The following is a 19,285-nucleotide window of genomic DNA, read 5'->3' on the forward strand; positions in this document are numbered from 1 at the left end:
TCTTCTTCTTCTTCTTCTTCTTCTTCTTCTTCTTCTTCTTCTTCTTCTTCTTCTTCTTCTTCTTCTTCTTCTTCTTCTTCTTCTTCTTCTTCTTTATACTGACCCGAGAATTCCACCCAGATTTATGCAAGACTCTGTTCCCTTACCGAGGCCCTCGAACGCTTTTCTGCAAGAGTGGAAACACTGCAGGCTCAGAGACATGATCTGCACGAGTTGGAAGCGCAGCTCGGTCTGATTGAATCCGATAATGGTCCTCTGAGGGACCCAGTCACGGTTGTTGCGCGAGCGGAATCCAACGACAGGAGCACAGCCGCACACGCCCTGCTCCAGCATCTCAATATCTCCACGCATGTTCGTGAAATGTCTCAAATCGCAGAACTAGACAAACAGCTTGACGGACTCGCAAGGAGACTCGAGCAAAAATCTACCCAACACATCGCTCAGATCCTCCATACTTCTGAACAAACGGCGGACAGAAGACGTGTCGCTTTGGAGAGTATCTCTGAAGCGTTGGCCGCAGAGGAAAAGGACGAACTCGCCGTGCGGGCTCTAGCAGAGAGAATTGCCGCAACGCGAGCTGGTATTGAAGGTGCTCAAACCTGATAGTGCAAGAAACAAGGAGCGAGGCTGACTCACAGGGCGACTGGATGACAATCAGCAACATGTTCAGTCTCTGAGTGCAGGTCTGTGCCGTTCTTACTATACGGGTCGAACGGAAGGTGAGAGATTTGTCTCGATACGTGGCGTTCGTTGCCTGCTAGTGTCTGAAATCTCACCGCAACGGGAGGACATGAGCCAAAACATTCAGTAATACGAGCGACTTGGTCGTGGACATCGTGCGGAACTCTCACGCTCCCATCACTCCATCATACAACCATATTGCGAACATCGTTGCCAAATTCTCACGCACTCATCACTCCATCTCACAACCAAGAGACACAAGTCCCGCGGAGGCCGACGAGTGGCGGCACGGCAAAATCGGGCTAGGCGAAGGCTTGGCGCCAAGCTCGGAGGTCTTGACTGTCGTCAACTCAGGCCACAATCCCAGGAACTTGCCTCCTCCTTTGTTCTAGTGCCCACGAACTCTGCCGTCTGATTCCTCCGCCTATCTCTTGAACGCTCTTGGAGGAGTTCCCTTCTAGAACTTTATCAGCGACTCCCACTCCGCCCAGGCTTGGCCCGTTCCGCGCGTATGGGCGTGATGGTGCCTTTATCGCCACTTTTCCACCGTCGGGGGCGCGAACACCCCTCTGCCAAGCCTGGACTCGTGGTTGTTGAGAGTATCGTTTGTGGTCCAGCTCTTGGCTCCAAGGATAAGAAAATGACGGAACTCTTGGAAGTGTCAAGACGGGTGCGGTGGGTCGGAGTCTGTCACCCGAACAGATTACACTTCCCGTCTACATAAGACCTGGCTCGTGTCACTTGTGAAAGCATTCCACTTCTTCTCGGCATTCAAACAACCTAAAATATTTCCTTATTGCAGTGGCAGGTTTCCACCAGGCAAAATACGTCCACTATAACTTGTATCCAACTTCCACTACTGACATCACAGTACACTGTCGAGACATTGGTGGATAATCATCAGGACCAATATCTATCGTCCGCCCACGATGGGCAAGAAGAGTGCAAGGGCCGAACAAAGCTATTCCAAGCACCCATTCTTGCTTACGCCAGATGAGATTCTTAGCCATCTCGAGACAAATGCCGATTCGGGCCTGAGCAGTGCTCAAGTTCAGCGATATCAGGAGAAATATGGCCCGAACCGGCTGGAAGGAGATGGAGGGGTCTCGTGGTACTCCATCTTAGGAAAACAAATATCCAACGCAATGATTTTGGTATGTTGCAAATTCGGAGGTCTGGCCTTGAAGCTTGCTGACTATTCCACAGGTGCTGGTGCTTGCCATGGCACTTTCGTATGGTGTCGAAGATTTCGTCGAAGGTGCTGTCATCACCGCCGTCATCGTTCTCAATGTCTTGATTGGCTTTTACCAAGAGTTTCAAGCCGAGAAGAAAATGGACGCCCTCCGGTCCCTCTCATCACCTTCAGCAGCAGTTATGCGTGACGGCAATGAGATGACCATTCCGTCCGCGGAAGTGGTTCCCGGAGATATCGTCTCAATCAAGACTGGTGACACGGTGCCCGCCGATCTGAGAATGTTTGAGGTCATGAACCTGGAATGTGACGAAGCCATCTTGACGGGCGAAGCCCTTCCAGTCGCCAAAGAAGTCGAATTCGAAGCGAAGCACGGTACGCCCAAGGAAGATTTGGGTCTGGGAGATCGACTGAACATAGCATATTCGTCCTCAACCGTCAGGAAAGGACGTGGCCGAGGTATTGTGGTCTTCACTGGCATGTCTACCGCAATCGGAGGAATCGCGGCCTCAATGCAGGGTAAACGACGGCCGGCCAATCGATCCATGTCGAGGAAGAAATATGGTCGGATGCAGCCCGTGAAGGGTGGTGCATTACGCACTTATGATGGGGTTCGCAAGTTCTTGGGCCTCACCGGCGGCACGCCTCTGCAGATCAAGCTTAGCAAGCTCGCCTATATTCTCTTTGGCTGCGCGCTCATCCTCGCCATTATCGTCTTCGGCGTCAACCGCTTCAACGTCACCAACGAAGTTGCCATCTACGCCATTTCCACCGGTATTGCTATCATCCCAGAGTCCTTGATTGCGGTCTTGACCATTACGATGGTTGTTGGCATGACCCAAATGAGGAAGCGAAAGGTCGTAGTTCGGCAACTCAGCGCTCTGGAAGCCCTAGGAGGCGTGACAAACATCTGCTCAGACAAGACTGGCACCCTCACGCAAGGCAAGATGGTCACTAGAAAGGCCTGGATCCCTGGAGTCGGGATCTACAGCATCGAGAACTCCAGCAACGCCTCAGATCCCACAGAAGGGACCGTCATCCTAGGCAAGGCCCCGAAGTCACGCCAGGAGCACGAAGCCGAGCGTGTGGCCAGAGAAGAAGCCCTTGACCGCAAACGAAGCACTGCGGGCATCTCTTTCGACGTGCCCCACGAGAAGATGCATAAAGATGCCGAAAAATCATCCGAAGAAACTCTGACAGAGGGCCAGGAAAGCCCTGAGGTCACCGCAGAGCTCCAAGCATTCCTCGAGTCTGCCGCTCTCTGCAACCTTGCCACCGTGCGCAAAGTCACCGAAGATGGACAAGAGAAGTGGAAGACAACCGGTGACCCGACAGAAATCGCCTTACAGGTCTTCTCCCACCGCTTCCAGTACGGCAAGAGGACGCTCGAAGACGAGCACGGCTGGTCGCAAAAGATGGAATATCCGTTCGATAGCTCCATCAAGCGCATGTCGGTCGTCTACAGCAAGCCAGGCGAGGAGCACCTCATTATCTTCACCAAGGGTGCCGTTGAGAGAATCATAGATCTTTGCACATCTGTGGGCGTGGGTGGACACGAAGAGACCATGACACCAGCACTCAAGGAAAGCATTTTGGATCAAATGACCTTCCTCGCCGAACAAGGTCTCCGAGTTCTGGCCATCGCTCGGAAGTTCACAGACATGGAAATCAAAGAACACTCTGACGATAAGATTGACCGTTCCGAAGTTGAGAAAGACCTTTGCTTGCTTGGCCTGGCTGGCCTGTACGATCCACCACGGTTGGAGACCAAGGCCGCCGTTCAGGCTTGCACGACCGCTGGAATCACTGTCTCCATGTTGACAGGCGATCACCCTTCCACAGCCACGGCGATTGCAAAAGAAGTCGGAATCATCCCAAGGAACATGGGTACCTTGTCCCCCGAGGTCGCCGCCGCCATCGTCAAAACTGCCACCGAATTCGACAAGATGAGTGACGCGGAAATCGACGCGCTTCCGACCCTTCCCCTTGTCGTCGCCCGCTGTGCACCCGAGACCAAAGTCCGGATGATCGAAGCTTTGCACCGCCGGAACAAGTTCGCAGCCATGACGGGCGACGGTGTGAACGACTCGCCGTCCCTCAAACTTGCAGACGTTGGCATAGCCATGGGTCTCAACGGAAGCGATGTTGCCAAATCCGCCTCAGACATTGTGCTCACGGACGACAACTTCGCATCCATCGTCAACGCCGTGGAAGAAGGTCGGCGCATGTTCGACAACATCCAACGATTTGTTCTCCATCTGCTGACATCCAATGTCGGTGAGGTCATCCTCCTCATCTGCGGCCTGGGCTTCCAAGATCGATCTGGCTTCTCCGTCTTCCCGCTCTCACCCCTGCAGATCCTCTGGATCAACATGCTGACCTCGTCGTTCCCCGCCTTCGGTCTCGGCAGAGAAAAAGCATCTCCCGACGTGATGGAGCGGCCGCCCCATGACAACAGACGCGGTGTCTTCACCCTGGAACTCATCACCGACATGCTTGTCTACGGCACCATCCAGGGCACCTGCTGCCTGATGACGTTCGTCTTCATCGTCTACGGCCCTGGGCCCGACGGCCTGGGCCACGACTGCAATCACAGCTACAACTCGTCCTGCGACGTGGTGTTCCGCGCCCGGGCGGCCGTCTTTGCCGAACTCACGTGGCTGATCCTCATCTCGGCGTGGGAATTCAAGGCCATGCGGCGCAGCATGTTCCGGATCGACCCTCACTCGACCAGTAGCTTCCCCTTCTTCCGCGACATCTGGGAGAACCAGTTCCTCTTCTGGTCCGTCGTGTTGGGTGCCGTGTCCGTCTTCCCGGCCGTCTACATCCCGGGCCTGAACACCAGCGTGTTCAAACACAAGGGCATCAGTTGGGAATGGGCGCCCGCGATCGTGTGCGTGTTTGTCTTTGTCAGCGGCATGGAAGCGTGGAAGTACGTCAAGAGAGCGATGAGATGGTTCGAGAAGGAGGAGACCGAGGGCATGAAGGCCAGGAGACGCGAAGGCGGCGCCCTCGGCCTGAGGCAGGGCTTCTTCACCATGGCCAGGAGTTTCACAAAGAGTAAGAGTGAGGAGAAGAGGAACGTCATGGAGGTTGGAGATGTTTCCACACACGGCCACGGGCGTGGACCCGGCCATGCACAGGGGAGTGCACTGCCCCGGGTCAGGGAGGAAGTATAGATTTGAATAACCGTGTGTAATGTACTGTGTGTAAATGTAGAATGCATTCAAAAGGTGTGCCATACAGTAGCGCTTTTCAGCCTCTTGTCAGGTGGACAGGCGCAACGGAAAGCGGTTTGCATTCGTCCAAGGATAGCCACACGTTCGGAGCGATTGTGAGCGAGCACGTCTTCTCTACACCACTCGTCTCACAGCACCCACTAAAACGAAGAACAAAATGCACAACTCAAACGCGGGACCAAAGTCCGCCCGTCGTATCGCCAGATTCGATGCTGAACCGGTCGAGGAGGCAGGCGCGTCCGTGGAAGTCGTTGTCCCAGGAGTTGTCGTCGTCGTCGCTATGGACGTATCGCCCACCGAGGCATCACCGAAACGGCCACACCCACCACTCCAGGGAAAGATTGAGTTGCCCTCCTCCTGATCGCCCAGGCTGCCGACGTCCCCACTGGTCTGTGGTCGACAGTAGCATGAGTAAGGCTCTTGACTGAGAGTGCCGAACGTGGTAAAACATGCTGCTCCCAACGACGTGCCCGTCACGCTATCGTAATCGCAGTTGGCGATGAAGGAGTAGTTGAATACCCCGTGCTCGATGGATTCGTAGTAGGTTGCACAGACGCAGGGCCCCGAGACGTTGACGACACAGCTGACCTCGTCACAGCAGCGGATCACTCCGCACCCTAGGTCGTTGTATGTTTGGGACAAGGGACAGGCCATTGTTCTCTGTTGGCCTCAGGCGGGTGGAATTTCAAATGTACGTAGAAGGGGTGGGGACGAGTACGTTGAGAAGAGAGAGAGAGAGAGAGAGAGAGAGAGAGAGAGAGAGAGAGAGAGAGAGAGAGAGAGAGAGGTGACAGCGAAAGAGGGAAGGATACATGACCCTTTTATCTTTCCAGCCATGTCTTTGCATGTTGGGCTTCCCCTCGTGACTGGGTTCTCGTACTCACGCAGCCAAGAGTGGCCGAGACACGGAACGGACAAGAATACGAGAGAGAAGAGAGCAAGGCCCTCGTGGTCATGTTTGCTGGTGCCAGATTGGAAGAAGAACTTACCAGGACTAACTTCCAGGGTATCTAGCCTTCGGTATGTTGGCTCTCAGCAGTGTTGAGCTTGGAGGCAAAGAACACAGAAATTCAGGTTGGGACCGATGGTGTTCAGGGCGTCTCGACTGGGGTCGTGAGTTGAATTTTACGAAATAAAACCATGGTTTTGTGTGGGAGGTATTGAGGTATATGAGAACCTGACAGGACAGACAAACATATATCGCGCCGAGTCGACCCACCAACAACTTCTCGGTGCTATCTGTTGTGTAAGTAGATGCACGGTTTCGTGTCGTCGACAATGAAATTGGCGAAGCTGCATGCTGACAGACATTGGCGAATGGCCAGATGTCTGGATCTCTCGACGCCGATTGGCGAATCCTCTGCGAAGCTACTGCTCATTGGATGTTGTACTGCATGGCTGCGTCGAACTCGTACACAGTCAGGCTCGCGTACTGTTCTAGATTCTCGTCTTCACAAGAAACTCGTATCGTCGACGCAAGTAGGAGACTTCGCGCCTTCCTCAACCCATATGGATGGCGCCGGGATCTGCTTTAGGATGCTGCTGCAGAGATCTCTATGCCGAGAGTAAACTTTCTGGGGTAACATCGTCTTCATGCCTTGTCTGAGGTGGCTTGGGGAGCCGTGACAGACACTGCGCACCCGACGTCCGTCAGCCTGATGATTCTTCTCCGTGCAATCTAACACGAGAGACTGAGCAGTCTCAGGGATGCGGCGATACAGACACCCCTGCTCGTTAGCGAGAGTCCACGACGAACCCTGTTTCTTTAGCTAACACTGAAGTGTCATCGACTCTTGAATCATTGATCTTTTGGACACCTCAATGGGTTCGTACGCCGGGTACCCAGCATCTTCCAGAAATGGTAATCCGAGGCTATGAGTGAATCTTTCTAGCTTTCAACTACCGATGAGGCGTCGCACGAGGCGTGCGGCCTTCAAGGTCATGAAGGTAAGGACAAGTCGAGACTCATTCTTTCTCTGGCTTGGTCGTAGGAAGGATAGTGAGGGCAAACGATTGATGGATTTTCGTTTGTCTTGGATGACCAAGGATATCGGAATCGGCGAGATATTTCAAAAGAGCAGAACATACGGAGTATAATACATGCTTTTCTGCTCAGCGGACCGAGTACGAGTTACTAACCGCCCGTAATTCAGTTTCCAAAATCGGGTGAAGCTTCGCAACTCAAAACCCCCGAAGTTGTCCCGGTAGCGCTCAATGAAACGAATCGTTCAATTCAGCTCAAACCTCCCACTCGCATTTCCAGCAGACACTTAGCAGATCTACGGGTGTGAGAGTCTCAGGGTAAATCGGGCGATGCGCAGCTACGACACAACCAGTATGCAGACGATACGGTGACAACTGGGCAGCTGCAACTGCCTGAGCCCTTGATGAAGACATTGCTGATGGCTTCGCATGGCTTTCAAGGCGCCGCTCGACATGCCTCCTTCATCGCGGAGAATATCTCGCCGGCAGCCCTGCGAGGACGTGCGATAAATCCCTCAGCCCTTCCATTCAGGACCCAGAGACCGACTTTGACGAGTTGCGTAAGACGACAACGCTGTCTACGGCCGACTCGACACCACACTACCACTACTACAGCGGACTCGCCAGTGCAGTCGTCGTTGTCCTCCTCCTCCTCGTCCTCCGTCTCTCCCTCCGAAGTCTCCCATTTCTCCCGCCTAGCCTCATCATGGTGGGATCCGTACGGCCCCTCTCGCCTCCTTCACCTAATGAACCCCCTCCGCCATGACTTCATCAAGTCCTGTCTCCGGCGGTCCTCTTCCAGCACACCTCCAGACGCCGACACGCAGAAATACACCTACCTCGACATAGGCTGCGGTGGGGGCATCTTCGCCTCCTCAGCCGCCCGGCTCCCCCATACCGCGCGAGTAACGGCAATCGACCCCACGCCGGACGTGATCGCGGTCGCGAAATCGCACGCCCGCAGCGATCCGATCCTCTCACAATCCGCCAAATTAGAATATCTGAACTGTGCGATTGAAGACCTCCCCCTCTCCTCCGGCAGCCCCGAGTCCCCACCCCCCAATGGGCGACAATACGATATAATCACCGTGTTCGAAGTGCTCGAGCACATCGATTCACCTGCGTCGTTCCTCGAGACCGCGATTCCTCACTTAAAGCCCGGGGGGTGGCTGATTGGTAGCACCATCTCGCGCCACCCGATCGCCTACCTTACGACGAAGTTGATTGCCGAGGCGCCGGTGATAGGCGTCGTGCCGAGGGGCACGCACGACTGGAACAAATACATCAACCCGAGTGAATTGCGGCAGTATTTCGAAAGTGGGCGCGCGCCGGGGCGGTGGGGCAGTTTCGTCACACAAGGCGTGGTCTATCTCCCTGGTGTGGGCTGGAAGAATGTGACGCGAAGTGAAGACTTTGGGAATTACTTCTTCGGGGTCCAGAAATTGGAGTGACGGGCTCAAAATTGGTCAGAGTGAGCGCTACAATAGGTGAGAACCATGTTGTTGACGCTCTAAGGTCCTCCGCTCTGTTATCAAGCGTACGGAGGCGATACACATGGTTCCTGCCGCGCGGATCGGGGCTATCGGTCTTTCCGCCAAACTGAGCTGTGGCAGTCTTCAGAGTGGCCAGAGGGCAGGACTGTTATGTGGCTCATGGTGGCCATGGTACGACAAGCCAGGATGGGTCCAAGAAGACACTGTCATACATTGTCTCAACATTGTACTAATACAGGGTACGAATCGACAAAAGGTCGAATGTAGAAGTATAGAGTTAGGATGAGGACTCATGATATGCCTCACTGCATAAAAGGACGAAACTCGCTCGAGCTCAACTCACGCTACACAAAGAAGGGTATCAATGCATGTACCACGACCGTCCCATATCTGGAAGGGAGGCATCATATCTTCCTAGAGCCTTCCAATGACTCCCCATTCAGGTGACCAGCTGGAGTCGTCGACAAACTCAGCAGAATGTTGGCCATTTCCAATTCACCTCCTCCCTGCTCTCTTGCCGCCTCTCTTCTTCTTTGTTGTTGTCTTTGACTTGCCTCCGCCAGTCGGCTCACCATCAAGCTCGGCATCACTACTGCCTTCAGTGTCGATCTGCATAGCCGGTGGCGTCGTAGTGGATGGAACAAGAAGCCCTTCACTTATCAATTTGGCTCGGCACCCGCTGAGGATCTCCTTAACTTTGTCGTCATCCCAGTCCTTGCCGTGAGAGGTAGACCCGAAGATGGTGTTCAGAAGGGAAGCGTTTGCTTTGTCGAGCTCATCGCTGGAGGGTGGTGGTGGAGCAGTTGAGGTACTTGTCTGAGGCTGACTTGATGGTCCCGGACCGTGGCCTGGCGTATTCGCTGCTCTCCGCCGTCCTCTCACAGGTAAGGTCTTCTTCACTGCTGCTGGCCCAGCCTCTATGACCGCACCTTCAAGGTCTTCCGGTTCTAATTCTCCGTTTGCCACCATCTCCTGTAGCTTCCGCTGGGCAGAGATCTGCATCATCGCATCACGGTGTTCCTCTCTTAGCCCTTCCATCAAGAGATCTTTGGTAACATTTTCTTCCTCCAGTCGCTGTATCGTCTCCTCCAGCCTCTGGATCTCCTTCGTCTGGAAGGTTTGATGGTGCTCCATACGCTCCATCAGCGATCGTGAGATGGCTTGTTCTTCTTGGAATTTCTGACTCATGGTGCGGGCCATCTCTTCGAACTTGGTGCTGCGTTTTTCAAGACGTGCCTTTTCTCTCTCAAGGTCCGGGACAAGTCCTTTGGCAACAAGGTCATGCTCGCTCTCGAGAGCTTGGAGTCTCTCAGTGGCTAATCGACTCTCTTCTACCGCACGCTCGGCTTGCTTCGTCGCAACAGACGCCTTGTCAACGGCTCGCTGCACCACCTCTTCGAAGTATGTCCTTTGACTTTCCAATTGACTGGTGAGCAGATGGGTATACTCCAAAGCAATGTTGTCCAACTTGGCCATCTCAATGTCCTCCTGCCCTTGAAGAGCAGTGGGCTCACGCCGTCGGCCTGGTAGCTCAACTAACTTTTCACCGGGTTGCGCGGCGTCTTGAATGATGCGATGTACGTAAGCATCACCAATGTAATCCCAAACCCTCTTGCTCTCCAGTTCCATGCTGAATGTGTGGCCGGTCTCTTCAAAATGTGCATAGGCGTGTTTGCCTTCATACCTGCCACAGCCAATTTTGCCGCATATCAAGCATTGCCATAAGCTTGTGTCGGCATGACAGACTTCGCACTCCAACGGTCCATCATAGGCTTCGTAGTCACCAGCAGAGGTCTTGCTCTTCGATTTGGATAGGGTGAGCCGCGAAGAGAAGTCATCGTGAGTGTACCGACAAACAGGGCATCCACCACCACTCCATTTCTCGAGACATGTACAGTGGAAGACATGTTGACAGGGTATTGTCAACAAGCCAGTAGTCTCGTCCATTCTCTCAAGGCAAACAGGGCAAGTGGGAAGTTCAACGAGAGATGGCGTCCGAGGAGCTAGAGGTTTGGTGGTCGCTGAGGCTGGAATGAAAGGATCGTTCGACATGCGAGGATAGCTTGTTGTGGGGGAGCTCAGTCCACTGTTCTGTTCCAGCGATGAAGTCTGAATCAGTTCCACGGACTTGAGAAAGACGACATGGCATGTTTCTGGCTAAGAAGTGTCAGTTTCAGCTCAAAACCGACTCACATACAGAGCACTCACCTCCATGCTATTGAAGACCTTTCCATTCCACTCATATTGCCACTCTCTTGCCCGTTTCCCATTCTTGAATTTCATCAAAACCATATATCGGTTTGCTCTAGATGTCCGCACCATTCGGAAGTGGCTAACTTCGTTTCTTGTGCTCTCACCAACCCAGGACAGGAAGTCTGAAGGGGTCATATAGGAGGGAACGGCCAGTATACAGAGGGTCGTGCACTCTTCATCCCTCGGAGGAGGGTGAGGCCTCGCCGACGGTGCGTTGCGCACCCCATCGCTCCAAAGATCACTAGACCTGTATGCCGAGTCCTTGTACAACCCTGCTGTCTCTTCTGAGTCCCTGTAGAGATGCACAATACCCCAGCCCTCCGCTCCATCGTTACCATTTACAGCCTCAAACCGGCCCTTCATGTGATGTCCAGATATCGCACTTCCGATGCCTTTTTCGATTATGTTCTCCTCTTTACCAACCTCCACAACGCCTTCTGGCTGGGTCGACATGTCTGCGCCTTCGAGGACAATGTTGTCCAATCGGTGGTCTTTGGAATCAGAATGGGGGATCTCAAGGTGAGGTTGTTCAGGCTTCGCTGAGATCTGGGAGCGACCAGAATTCAGAGGTGAGTCTCGTCTTTGGTCGAACGAATGATCCCTCGATCGACGTCGTCCTGGGGTATTCCGAAAAGGTCTCAACGCCTTGAAGAAAGGCAACACGCTCGGAGGAGTCAGGTCTTCGGTCTGCTTGGGATTAAACGACGACTCAGTAAACAGTTCAATAGCCACGTGAAAGAAATAGTCCGGCATTATCGTAAGCGCATGGCTTAATGTCTTGCAGTAAGAAATCTGCGGTTAATACAGATAAGACGTAAATGAGAAAGAAATGGAGGGTTGAGCAACAACGAAAGCCGACGCAGCACACAAGGCAGTTTTTCGATACCGTCACAGGAACAGTGGCAAGTCACTAAATCGGTTCTAGAGGGCATGTCTCGAACCTTCCAATAGGCATTGTGAATACAGCAATTTTCCAAGGCGGTCTCTACAGGAGAGGATAATTGAGAGGGAGAAAGGGTGTGTATTCTGCTTAATGCTACCTCTCGCATGCTTGGCATTCAAAGCCAACGTGAGCAATGCTCTTTCGCTGCCCTATCATGAAAATGCCCCTGTTCGTGTCACCGATGCCAATAACCCGCCATGTCAAACGCCACGTGAATCATCAATTCAGGATCCGCCACCACCGTTTACTGACCACCACGCAGTCTCAGCACCAAGTGCAAGGTGCTCTCCTTCTGAATGTTGTAGTCAGATAGCGTCCGGCCATCTTCAAGCTGCTTGCCGGCAAAGATCAGTCTCTGCTGGTCGGGTGGGATACCCTCCTTGTCCTGGATCTTGGATTTGACGTTGTCGATGGTATCTGAGCTCTCGACTTCCAGCGTAATAGTCTTGCCGGTCAGGGTCTTGACAAAAATCTGCATGCCACCACGCAATCTGAGAACGAGATGGAGAGTGGATTCCTTCTGGATGTTGTAGTCTGAGAGTGTTCGGCCGTCCTCAAGCTGCTTGCCAGCGAAGATCAATCGTTGTTGGTCCGGTGGGATGCCCTCCTTGTCCTGGATCTTCGACTTGACGTTGTCGATTGTGTCTGAAGATTCAACTTCGAGTGTGATCGTCTTGCCAGTCAGGGTTTTGACAAAAATTTGCATACCACCACGGAGACGGAGGACGAGATGGAGAGTAGATTCCTTCTGGATGTTGTAGTCGGAAAGGGTGCGACCATCCTCGAGTTGCTTTCCGGCAAAGATGAGACGTTGCTGATCCGGAGGAATGCCTTCCTTGTCTTGAATCTTGCTCTTGACGTTGTCGATGGTGTCACTGGACTCAACCTCGAGAGTGATCGTCTTGCCGGTGAGGGTCTTCACGAAGATTTGCATACCGCCGCGAAGACGGAGGACCAGGTGCAGGGTTGACTCCTTTTGGATGTTGTAGTCGCTCAGGGTACGGCCATCCTCGAGCTGTTTACCAGCGAAGATGAGGCGCTGCTGGTCAGGAGGAATGCCCTCCTTGTCCTGGATCTTGCTCTTGACATTGTCGATGGTGTCGCTGGACTCGACCTCAAGAGTGATGGTCTTGCCAGTCAGGGTCTTCACGAAAATCTGCATACTGGCGGGAGTAAAGGATGTAGTGATCGATGTATGGCTTGATGGGATGGAAAGATCGAGAAAGACTTGTGAGTCTTGGATGGTTTGAGAGTGTTGTGGTGGTAAGAAGGAAAGGAAGAGATGCAGATCGAGAAGGCTTGCTTAAGTAGTTATGAATGGTCCGAGGGCGGCAGGCAGGCAGTGACAAGGTGGCAAGCGCAGTTGGAGTGGCGCCCGCAGTGGCCGGGCCAATCAGAATTCGAGGCCGTAACCCGCTAGTATCAGCCAGAAGGCAGCGGAAGCCTCCGACTGTCACCAGGAAATCATTATTCATTCACCCATTTCTTTTCGTTCTTTCTGCTCTTCACGCGCTTCACCTGAAGAAAATTGAATCACCCTCGACGATATTTTCATCGCGAAGATTGAAGTTGCGGCTTACTGATGCTTGTCTTTGTAGGCCACGTGAGCACTTACCTCCGACTACGGCGCTCATCTCCTTCCCGTTCCCCTCAAACCCCCACTTTGATGCCGTGCTCAACAGTCTCGACTTCCTGTACGAGATAAGGTGCGAGGACTCTCCAGCAAGGAACCTCATTCCCTTGCAGCTGTGCACATCCGTTATCAAAATTGTCCTCAAGCAACTCGCTTTGATGACAGATGAGCGGCCCAGCATCATGGGCCGGGAACCTTGAACTGGGACAGTTTGCCTCCCCCACAAAGTCAGCCTGATGACGTGCGTGGCACCAAGGCCCGTCGACATGACTCAGCTCTGCTCCGGCCGACAGCCTCGCTGTGCTCGTCGTTCTTCCGTCCATACTGTTTAGCGATTGAATATACGCCTTCACACAAGAAGAGCCAATGCTACCGTCCAAGTTGAAAGTCTGATTGGTGATCCAGAGTCCCGTTGGCCTGTGCAAGATACAACAGTATACCCCGAGACCTGCCACTATCTCAACTGTTGCCTTTCTTGTCAAACTAGGACCTACACGCACATCAGTTAGGAATTGTCACAATGGATTGTTGGATATATCACGTGTACGCAGGCATGGCTACTGGTCCCATCGCCAAGACAAGGACGTTGGCGGCGCTCGGACCAGCACGATACCACGAATTTCGCTCAAGGCATTCCTGAATCATCTGGCCCTCGTTGCTGTGTTCCCGGGCGACAAGGAAATTTTGTTTACTTTACCTCAATGGAATTCATACATCTCATTCTTGATGACGGCCCCTTGGGTCAAGCTTGCTTGTCCACGGTGTCTGTCCATGTTGACCTCGTCTCGAGCAGATCCGCCTAATTGCTCTTCGCACCCGACCACAACAAGCTTGAAGATGTTCTACCCAACAGTCGCCGATGAAGGCAGCTCCTTTGATGACTTCTTCAACGAGGATATGTACCGACATGACGGTAGCGATGAGGATACCAAAGCCCCATTCGACGAATTCCAAGACCTCTTCAATGATGCCTTCAACCAGGACGAATTCAAACTCCCGACTCTGGATACCTCTGCAACGAAGAGCGGGCACTCACCTCAGCCGTGGCGACAAGGCGTCTGGTGTCTGAAGCAAAGGCAGCAGCCTCCCAAATTGACTGTGGAAAAAACTCGGAGACACGACACAAAGAGAGCAGAGCCCATACAAACAATGAACAACCTCAATCATCACCTTCACCGTGCGCTTGGGCCAGTGTCGCCACTTGAAATCACCTCACCCAGTCGCACAAAGAGATTCGTAACCTCGCCCACCGCTGATGGATATGACCCAACGACATACGTACGGCCTCCGTTCTCTCGCGAAACCACTCTGTCCCCAAGCCCAATGTATGCGCAATTACCAATTTCACCTCGGCCCGGCCATGCCGATACGAGCAACTGGCAGCAGGAATTCCAAGATTTCCACTTGCGCTTGCCTCATGATCGTCATTTCCAAGCGCAGTCAAATCCAGGAAAGCAAGGGGCAGAGGCGCAATTGGCGCGCAACATGAATGCTGCCATAATGGCGCATAATCAGAGTGTCAACAGTCTGGCTCCAGGTTATGTTGGTACATATGGTGTGACAGCATACGCGGGAGCGGGCGCCATCGACCCTCTGCTGCTCAGTCCGCAATATGAGAAGCCTCGGGAAGACCATCATGGTTTCAATCACGACTGCCAGGATCGTCTCACCGCACATGCGCTAAGCTCAATGCCATCCCCGATAAGTGCGAGCATGCCATCATCAAACAGTTCGATCCACTCGCAAGCGGCAAGGACACATACCTCGAACACCAGTCTCAGTGTGCAATCTTCACAGCCTTACTTTTCGCCGCCGATGATGGCTACTGCTCATCCGCCTCTCCCATCATTGGCACCGGAGGAGACTTACCCTGCACTAGCAGCTCCAACTCCGCAGCGGATGCCTCACCCAATCCTGCATCAGCGAAACGACAAGCCAGCGACAGGACTGGGAATACAATACCCCGAGCTGGAACAGATGAGCCAAGCAGTACTATACGAGCCGCAGCATTTTCTGCCACCGGCTTGCGCGACCATTGGTGTTGCAGTACCATACCCTGCAACAACAACAGCACCCAGTTCGATGTGTTCATACCCGCCTCTTCCACCACCTCCAACGCGGATATTTTCTGGCTTGTCTCCATTCAGCACTCCCCGCAAACAACGGAGGTCACCGTCCCGGTCACCCTCGCCGCCAGTATCCCCAGCCACGATCAGTCCGCGCCGCAATCCTCGGCGTTCACCAAACCGCAGTGTAACCGACTACAGTCAGAGTCGTCGGAAATCCATCCACAAACCAGGGCCGATCAAGGACGCCTCTGCACAAGAACCCTTCCCAACGGAACGAGCCAGATCGTCATCGCGACCTCCTCGAACACCCAAAGCACCCAAGACCCCGACAGGTGGCGGCGCGGTGATTGATTTCGTCAATTTCACGCCCAAAGACGCGTCAAAGCTGCTGAATGATGTGGCGCCCAGTGGTAGTTCCAAGACAAGGGCTAGAAGAGAGCAGGAGGCGAGAGACAAAAGGAAGAAGTTGAGCGAGGCGGCAAAGAAGGCTGTGATGGTTGCGGGAGGCGATGTTGCTGCATTTGAGAGGGCGATCTTCACCTAAGCGGCCAGTAATTGAGGGAACCGTGTGCTCGGGTTGAGGAGAGATGGCTCTCGTGGTTTAGTCCTTTGAAATCTGTTTGTAAAATCTTGTCTTGAGCGGCATGATTGGATCTGATCGATGTACCGCAAGCAAAGTAACACATGTACGAAGATGCTTACCCAAGAGCCTGGATTGATAGGGTTGTGTGACTTGGCTTTGTATGCTCTTTACATAGTAACACCACAACTTCCACCTCCTCGATCCGTACAGTAAACAGAGCAGACGGATGTCTTGGAATTTGGTGATAAGCATGGCCCACATGTCAGAGAATCCGCTTTGGAGTTTCACCAAAAGTCGCTTTGACGCCCATCCCTCGTGATGGCAAGAAGGACGCGTCCCCAATGGCCGCTGAGCTCGGGCGTGCAGTCAATAGGTGAGTGGAAGACATAGACTCGCTGTCCTATTGAGTGCGGTTTTCAATGAGAGCATCTAGGTACTTTTTCTTGTCAGATGCAGTCGCGTCTTAAATGTGAGAAAGCTCTGACCGCCGGGAAAATGGACGGGAGCTTCGGGCCTGGGCGCATCTTTGGGGCTTTCGGCTTGGGCTGCTTTAGCTAAATTCTCGCCTAGACCCCAATGCCAGGGCCAAGAGGCACCCATCACTCCTGCGGCAAGGGGCTGAATTCGATTTGACAATGGCATCATCTGAATGGTGAGGAATGGCTGAACGTCTCGTCAGATCAAGGCACCAGCCGCTGTGGTTCCTCTTGCCCACAGCGACGACGCTTTCTCGTTGGGCAGCTCAGAGCGGTGGCCGCCTTCCTCGAAGACCCGAGTCCCTCGGCCGGCCGATCAAACATGCAAGGATTGTCGACTGCTCTTCGCCGCCCGTTTTCTCAGGGCTAACTTGGACATCTCACGTTTGAGGCTGAACACGACCCCGACCTCTGCCGCCACAACCTCCCTTTCGTGGAAGTGAAGGTATGATGGTTCTGCGTCCTCAACTGCTATGCTATGTCCACGACCAAACATGAACATCATGGAAAGAGCCCGCCGCGGCCTCCAGCGGCTGAGCCCATCTAGAATTCCACCCGACGTCAAGGAGCGTGTGATGAAAGAAACGGGCTGGGCAGATGTAGGTGTCTGATTTCTGATGGCCCACTTCGCCGACGTTGAAGCCAACTTCATTGACACAGAACCACAGGGTTTGCGAGGGATTGCAGCAGTTTTCGTCGTCTCATCACACGTTGTTATCTGCTATGCGCGAATATTAATTCCACCATGTTGCGCCCCTTCCAGCAGTACGCCGTATCTTTTTCAACGACCGATCTTCCGCCTGGTCGCCAGCGGCCATTCATGGGTAGCCATATTTTTCATCCTGATGGGCTTCGTCAACGCCTTGAAGCCACTTCAGCTCGTCAGATCTGGTGAAGTCGACAAAGCTCTGCAGAAATTGGCATCTTCATCGTTCAGCCGCATCTTCCGGCTTGTGCTTCCAGCCACCACTGCCACGATCATCAGCTGGCTCATCTGCAATTTTGGTCTTTATTCAATGTCTGCCCAGAGCGATGCGTACTGGCTGCATGAAAATACCCCTGCACCCAGTTCGAGTTGGTCTTCAGCATTCGTCGACCTGTTTCACGGTCTCGCCGCGACGTGGATGTTCGGCGACCAGAATCCGTACGACCAACCTCAGTGGGCTCTTGTCTATTTGCTGCAGGGCAGTATCATGATCATTAGCGCCCTATCACTTGTGGCAACCATGACCCCGAGCTGGCGCACGACGACACTGTTCCTCCTGGCATATTGGTCATTGAACTGGAGCCGCATAATTGGGGACCGTAAGTGAAGCCCTACCCTGGTCCACAATCCTGACTAACATTAAGCAGCCTGGACTGGTCTCTGCTGCTTTCTCGGCATCACCTTGGGCGAACTCAGCCTGTCCAATATCCCCGTGGCGTTAGCCCCTTACTCGCCTTACTTGTCCCCACCGGTGATTTTTCTGTCGCTCTTTCTCATGTCGTATCCTGGTTCTTATGCCGAATCTGCCTCCTGGTCTATCTGGCTGAGAGACTTTGCAACAAGTTATTTCCCGAACAACACACTCGGCGCCATCGAGCGCATCTATGGCTCGCTTGGTGGCATTTTGCTGGTTGCCGGTATTATTATTTCGCCCCATGCCCGCTGGATGCTTTCTCGTCCACCACTCTTATGGCTCGGAAGGGTCAGTTTTGCCATCTATCTTCTTCACGGAATGGTCTTGCGGACCATTTTTGCCTGGATATTGCACCTCGGTCAATCAAAGGTAATTCTGAGTGGCCAAGGGGAGGACGGGCATGCGATACTTGTTGAGCGGTATCCATTACCAGGTTCCTTCCAGCGCTTTCTAGCGACCGTGGTTATGAGTGTCTGTGTTGGAGTCGCCAGCTACTTCTGGAATCTGAATTTGGAACCGTTCTTCGCGAAGATTACTAGCAGACTCGAAGGCATCGTGGCTGGGAAGGTCCAGCCGATTGAGCCCAAGTCGAACGGGAGCACCATCCTACCGTTGCGCAAGGATTGAAAACCGGTCCAAGACGGCAAGTCCGCAGAGGACGATTGAAAGGAATGAGTGCAAAGAACAAGCAAGCTTCGTGTTCGGTTCGGCTTACCAATCTCCGGACGATCCAATCGAAAACAACTGGAAGAATGGGATGCAGGTTCCCGCAGCCTGAACGACAGGCAGACTAATCTGTCCTAATCGAGTCGTTCGAATGGTCGAAGTTGTTTGAGGACAGTAGCCATGGACCCGCATCGATGCGCTTCAAGGCAAGAAAGCGGCAGATGCTCTCGACCACACGACGGAAAATCCAACTAATCGGGACAGTCGGGACTCGAGTAGGGCTGCGAGGAAATAGTTCTGAGTTACATGATGGAATTGACGTATGGGGCACGCGTCCTCGGCCGTCGATAAAGTGTTGGGTATATTGCGGTTCGGCTCACGCAAGCCAACGGTTATATTTCGCGTATTCGGCCAGACCATCTGGATGTGCTCTGAGCTTGGGCGTGCTGCATGCGCACACTTTGGGACTCCGCAAAAGCTTTGACTTGATAGCATGCAGAATGACGAGGCGAGATGGAACTTATCTTTGCGATAAACACGTATTGCAAATGAATCTCGGGAGACATTCTCCCGAACTATGTACTACTGCGGACATACGTACTCGATATTCTCTTTCGGCCAGCCCGTACTCGTATTCCACTAAATGCAAGTAAGTGGATGACGCGCTCCCATGC

The 19,285-nt window shown here is 53.3% G+C and overlaps 6 protein-coding genes across 6 annotated transcripts; 4 read left to right on the top strand and 2 right to left on the bottom strand.

Moving 5' to 3' along the window:
- Positions 1-1,610: 1,610 nt before the first annotated feature.
- On the top strand, positions 1,611-5,052 carry G647_02921 (potassium/sodium efflux P-type ATPase, fungal-type; the record flags this gene model as incomplete). The annotated part of the gene is made up of 2 exons (XM_008727267.1): positions 1,611-1,835; positions 1,888-5,052. 2 exons carry the CDS (start codon positions 1,611-1,613, stop codon positions 5,050-5,052), a joined length of 3,390 nt encoding a protein of 1,129 aa, XP_008725489.1.
- A 2,789-nt stretch (positions 5,053-7,841) lies between these two features.
- On the top strand, positions 7,842-8,546 carry G647_02922 (3-demethylubiquinone-9 3-O-methyltransferase; the record flags this gene model as incomplete). Its single annotated transcript, XM_008727268.1, has 1 exon — positions 7,842-8,546. One exon carries the CDS (start codon positions 7,842-7,844, stop codon positions 8,544-8,546), a length of 705 nt encoding a protein of 234 aa, XP_008725490.1.
- Positions 8,547-9,083: 537 nt separating this feature from the next.
- G647_02923 (uncharacterized protein) lies at positions 9,084-11,594 on the bottom strand (the record flags this gene model as incomplete). The annotated part of the gene is made up of 2 exons (XM_008727269.1): positions 9,084-10,745; positions 10,797-11,594. 2 exons carry the CDS (start codon positions 11,592-11,594, stop codon positions 9,084-9,086), a joined length of 2,460 nt encoding a protein of 819 aa, XP_008725491.1.
- Positions 11,595-12,028: 434 nt separating this feature from the next.
- Positions 12,029-12,946, bottom strand: G647_02924 (polyubiquitin; the record flags this gene model as incomplete). Its single annotated transcript, XM_008727270.1, has 1 exon — positions 12,029-12,946. The coding sequence occupies one exon, from the start codon at positions 12,944-12,946 to the stop codon at positions 12,029-12,031; it is 918 nt and encodes a 305-aa protein (XP_008725492.1).
- A 1,308-nt stretch (positions 12,947-14,254) lies between these two features.
- On the top strand, positions 14,255-16,030 carry G647_02925 (uncharacterized protein; the record flags this gene model as incomplete). The annotated part of the gene is made up of 1 exon (XM_008727271.1): positions 14,255-16,030. The coding sequence occupies one exon, from the start codon at positions 14,255-14,257 to the stop codon at positions 16,028-16,030; it is 1,776 nt and encodes a 591-aa protein (XP_008725493.1).
- Positions 16,031-17,039: 1,009 nt separating this feature from the next.
- Positions 17,040-18,572, top strand: G647_02926 (uncharacterized protein; the record flags this gene model as incomplete). Its single annotated transcript, XM_008727272.1, has 3 exons — positions 17,040-17,144; positions 17,214-17,850; positions 17,899-18,572. The coding sequence occupies 3 exons, from the start codon at positions 17,040-17,042 to the stop codon at positions 18,570-18,572; spliced, it is 1,416 nt and encodes a 471-aa protein (XP_008725494.1).
- Positions 18,573-19,285: the final 713 nt, after the last annotated feature.

The sequence above is a fragment of the Cladophialophora carrionii genome (genome assembly GCF_000365165.1).
Source record: "Cladophialophora carrionii CBS 160.54 unplaced genomic scaffold supercont1.2, whole genome shotgun sequence".
Taxonomy (NCBI): domain Eukaryota; kingdom Fungi; phylum Ascomycota; class Eurotiomycetes; order Chaetothyriales; family Herpotrichiellaceae; genus Cladophialophora; species Cladophialophora carrionii.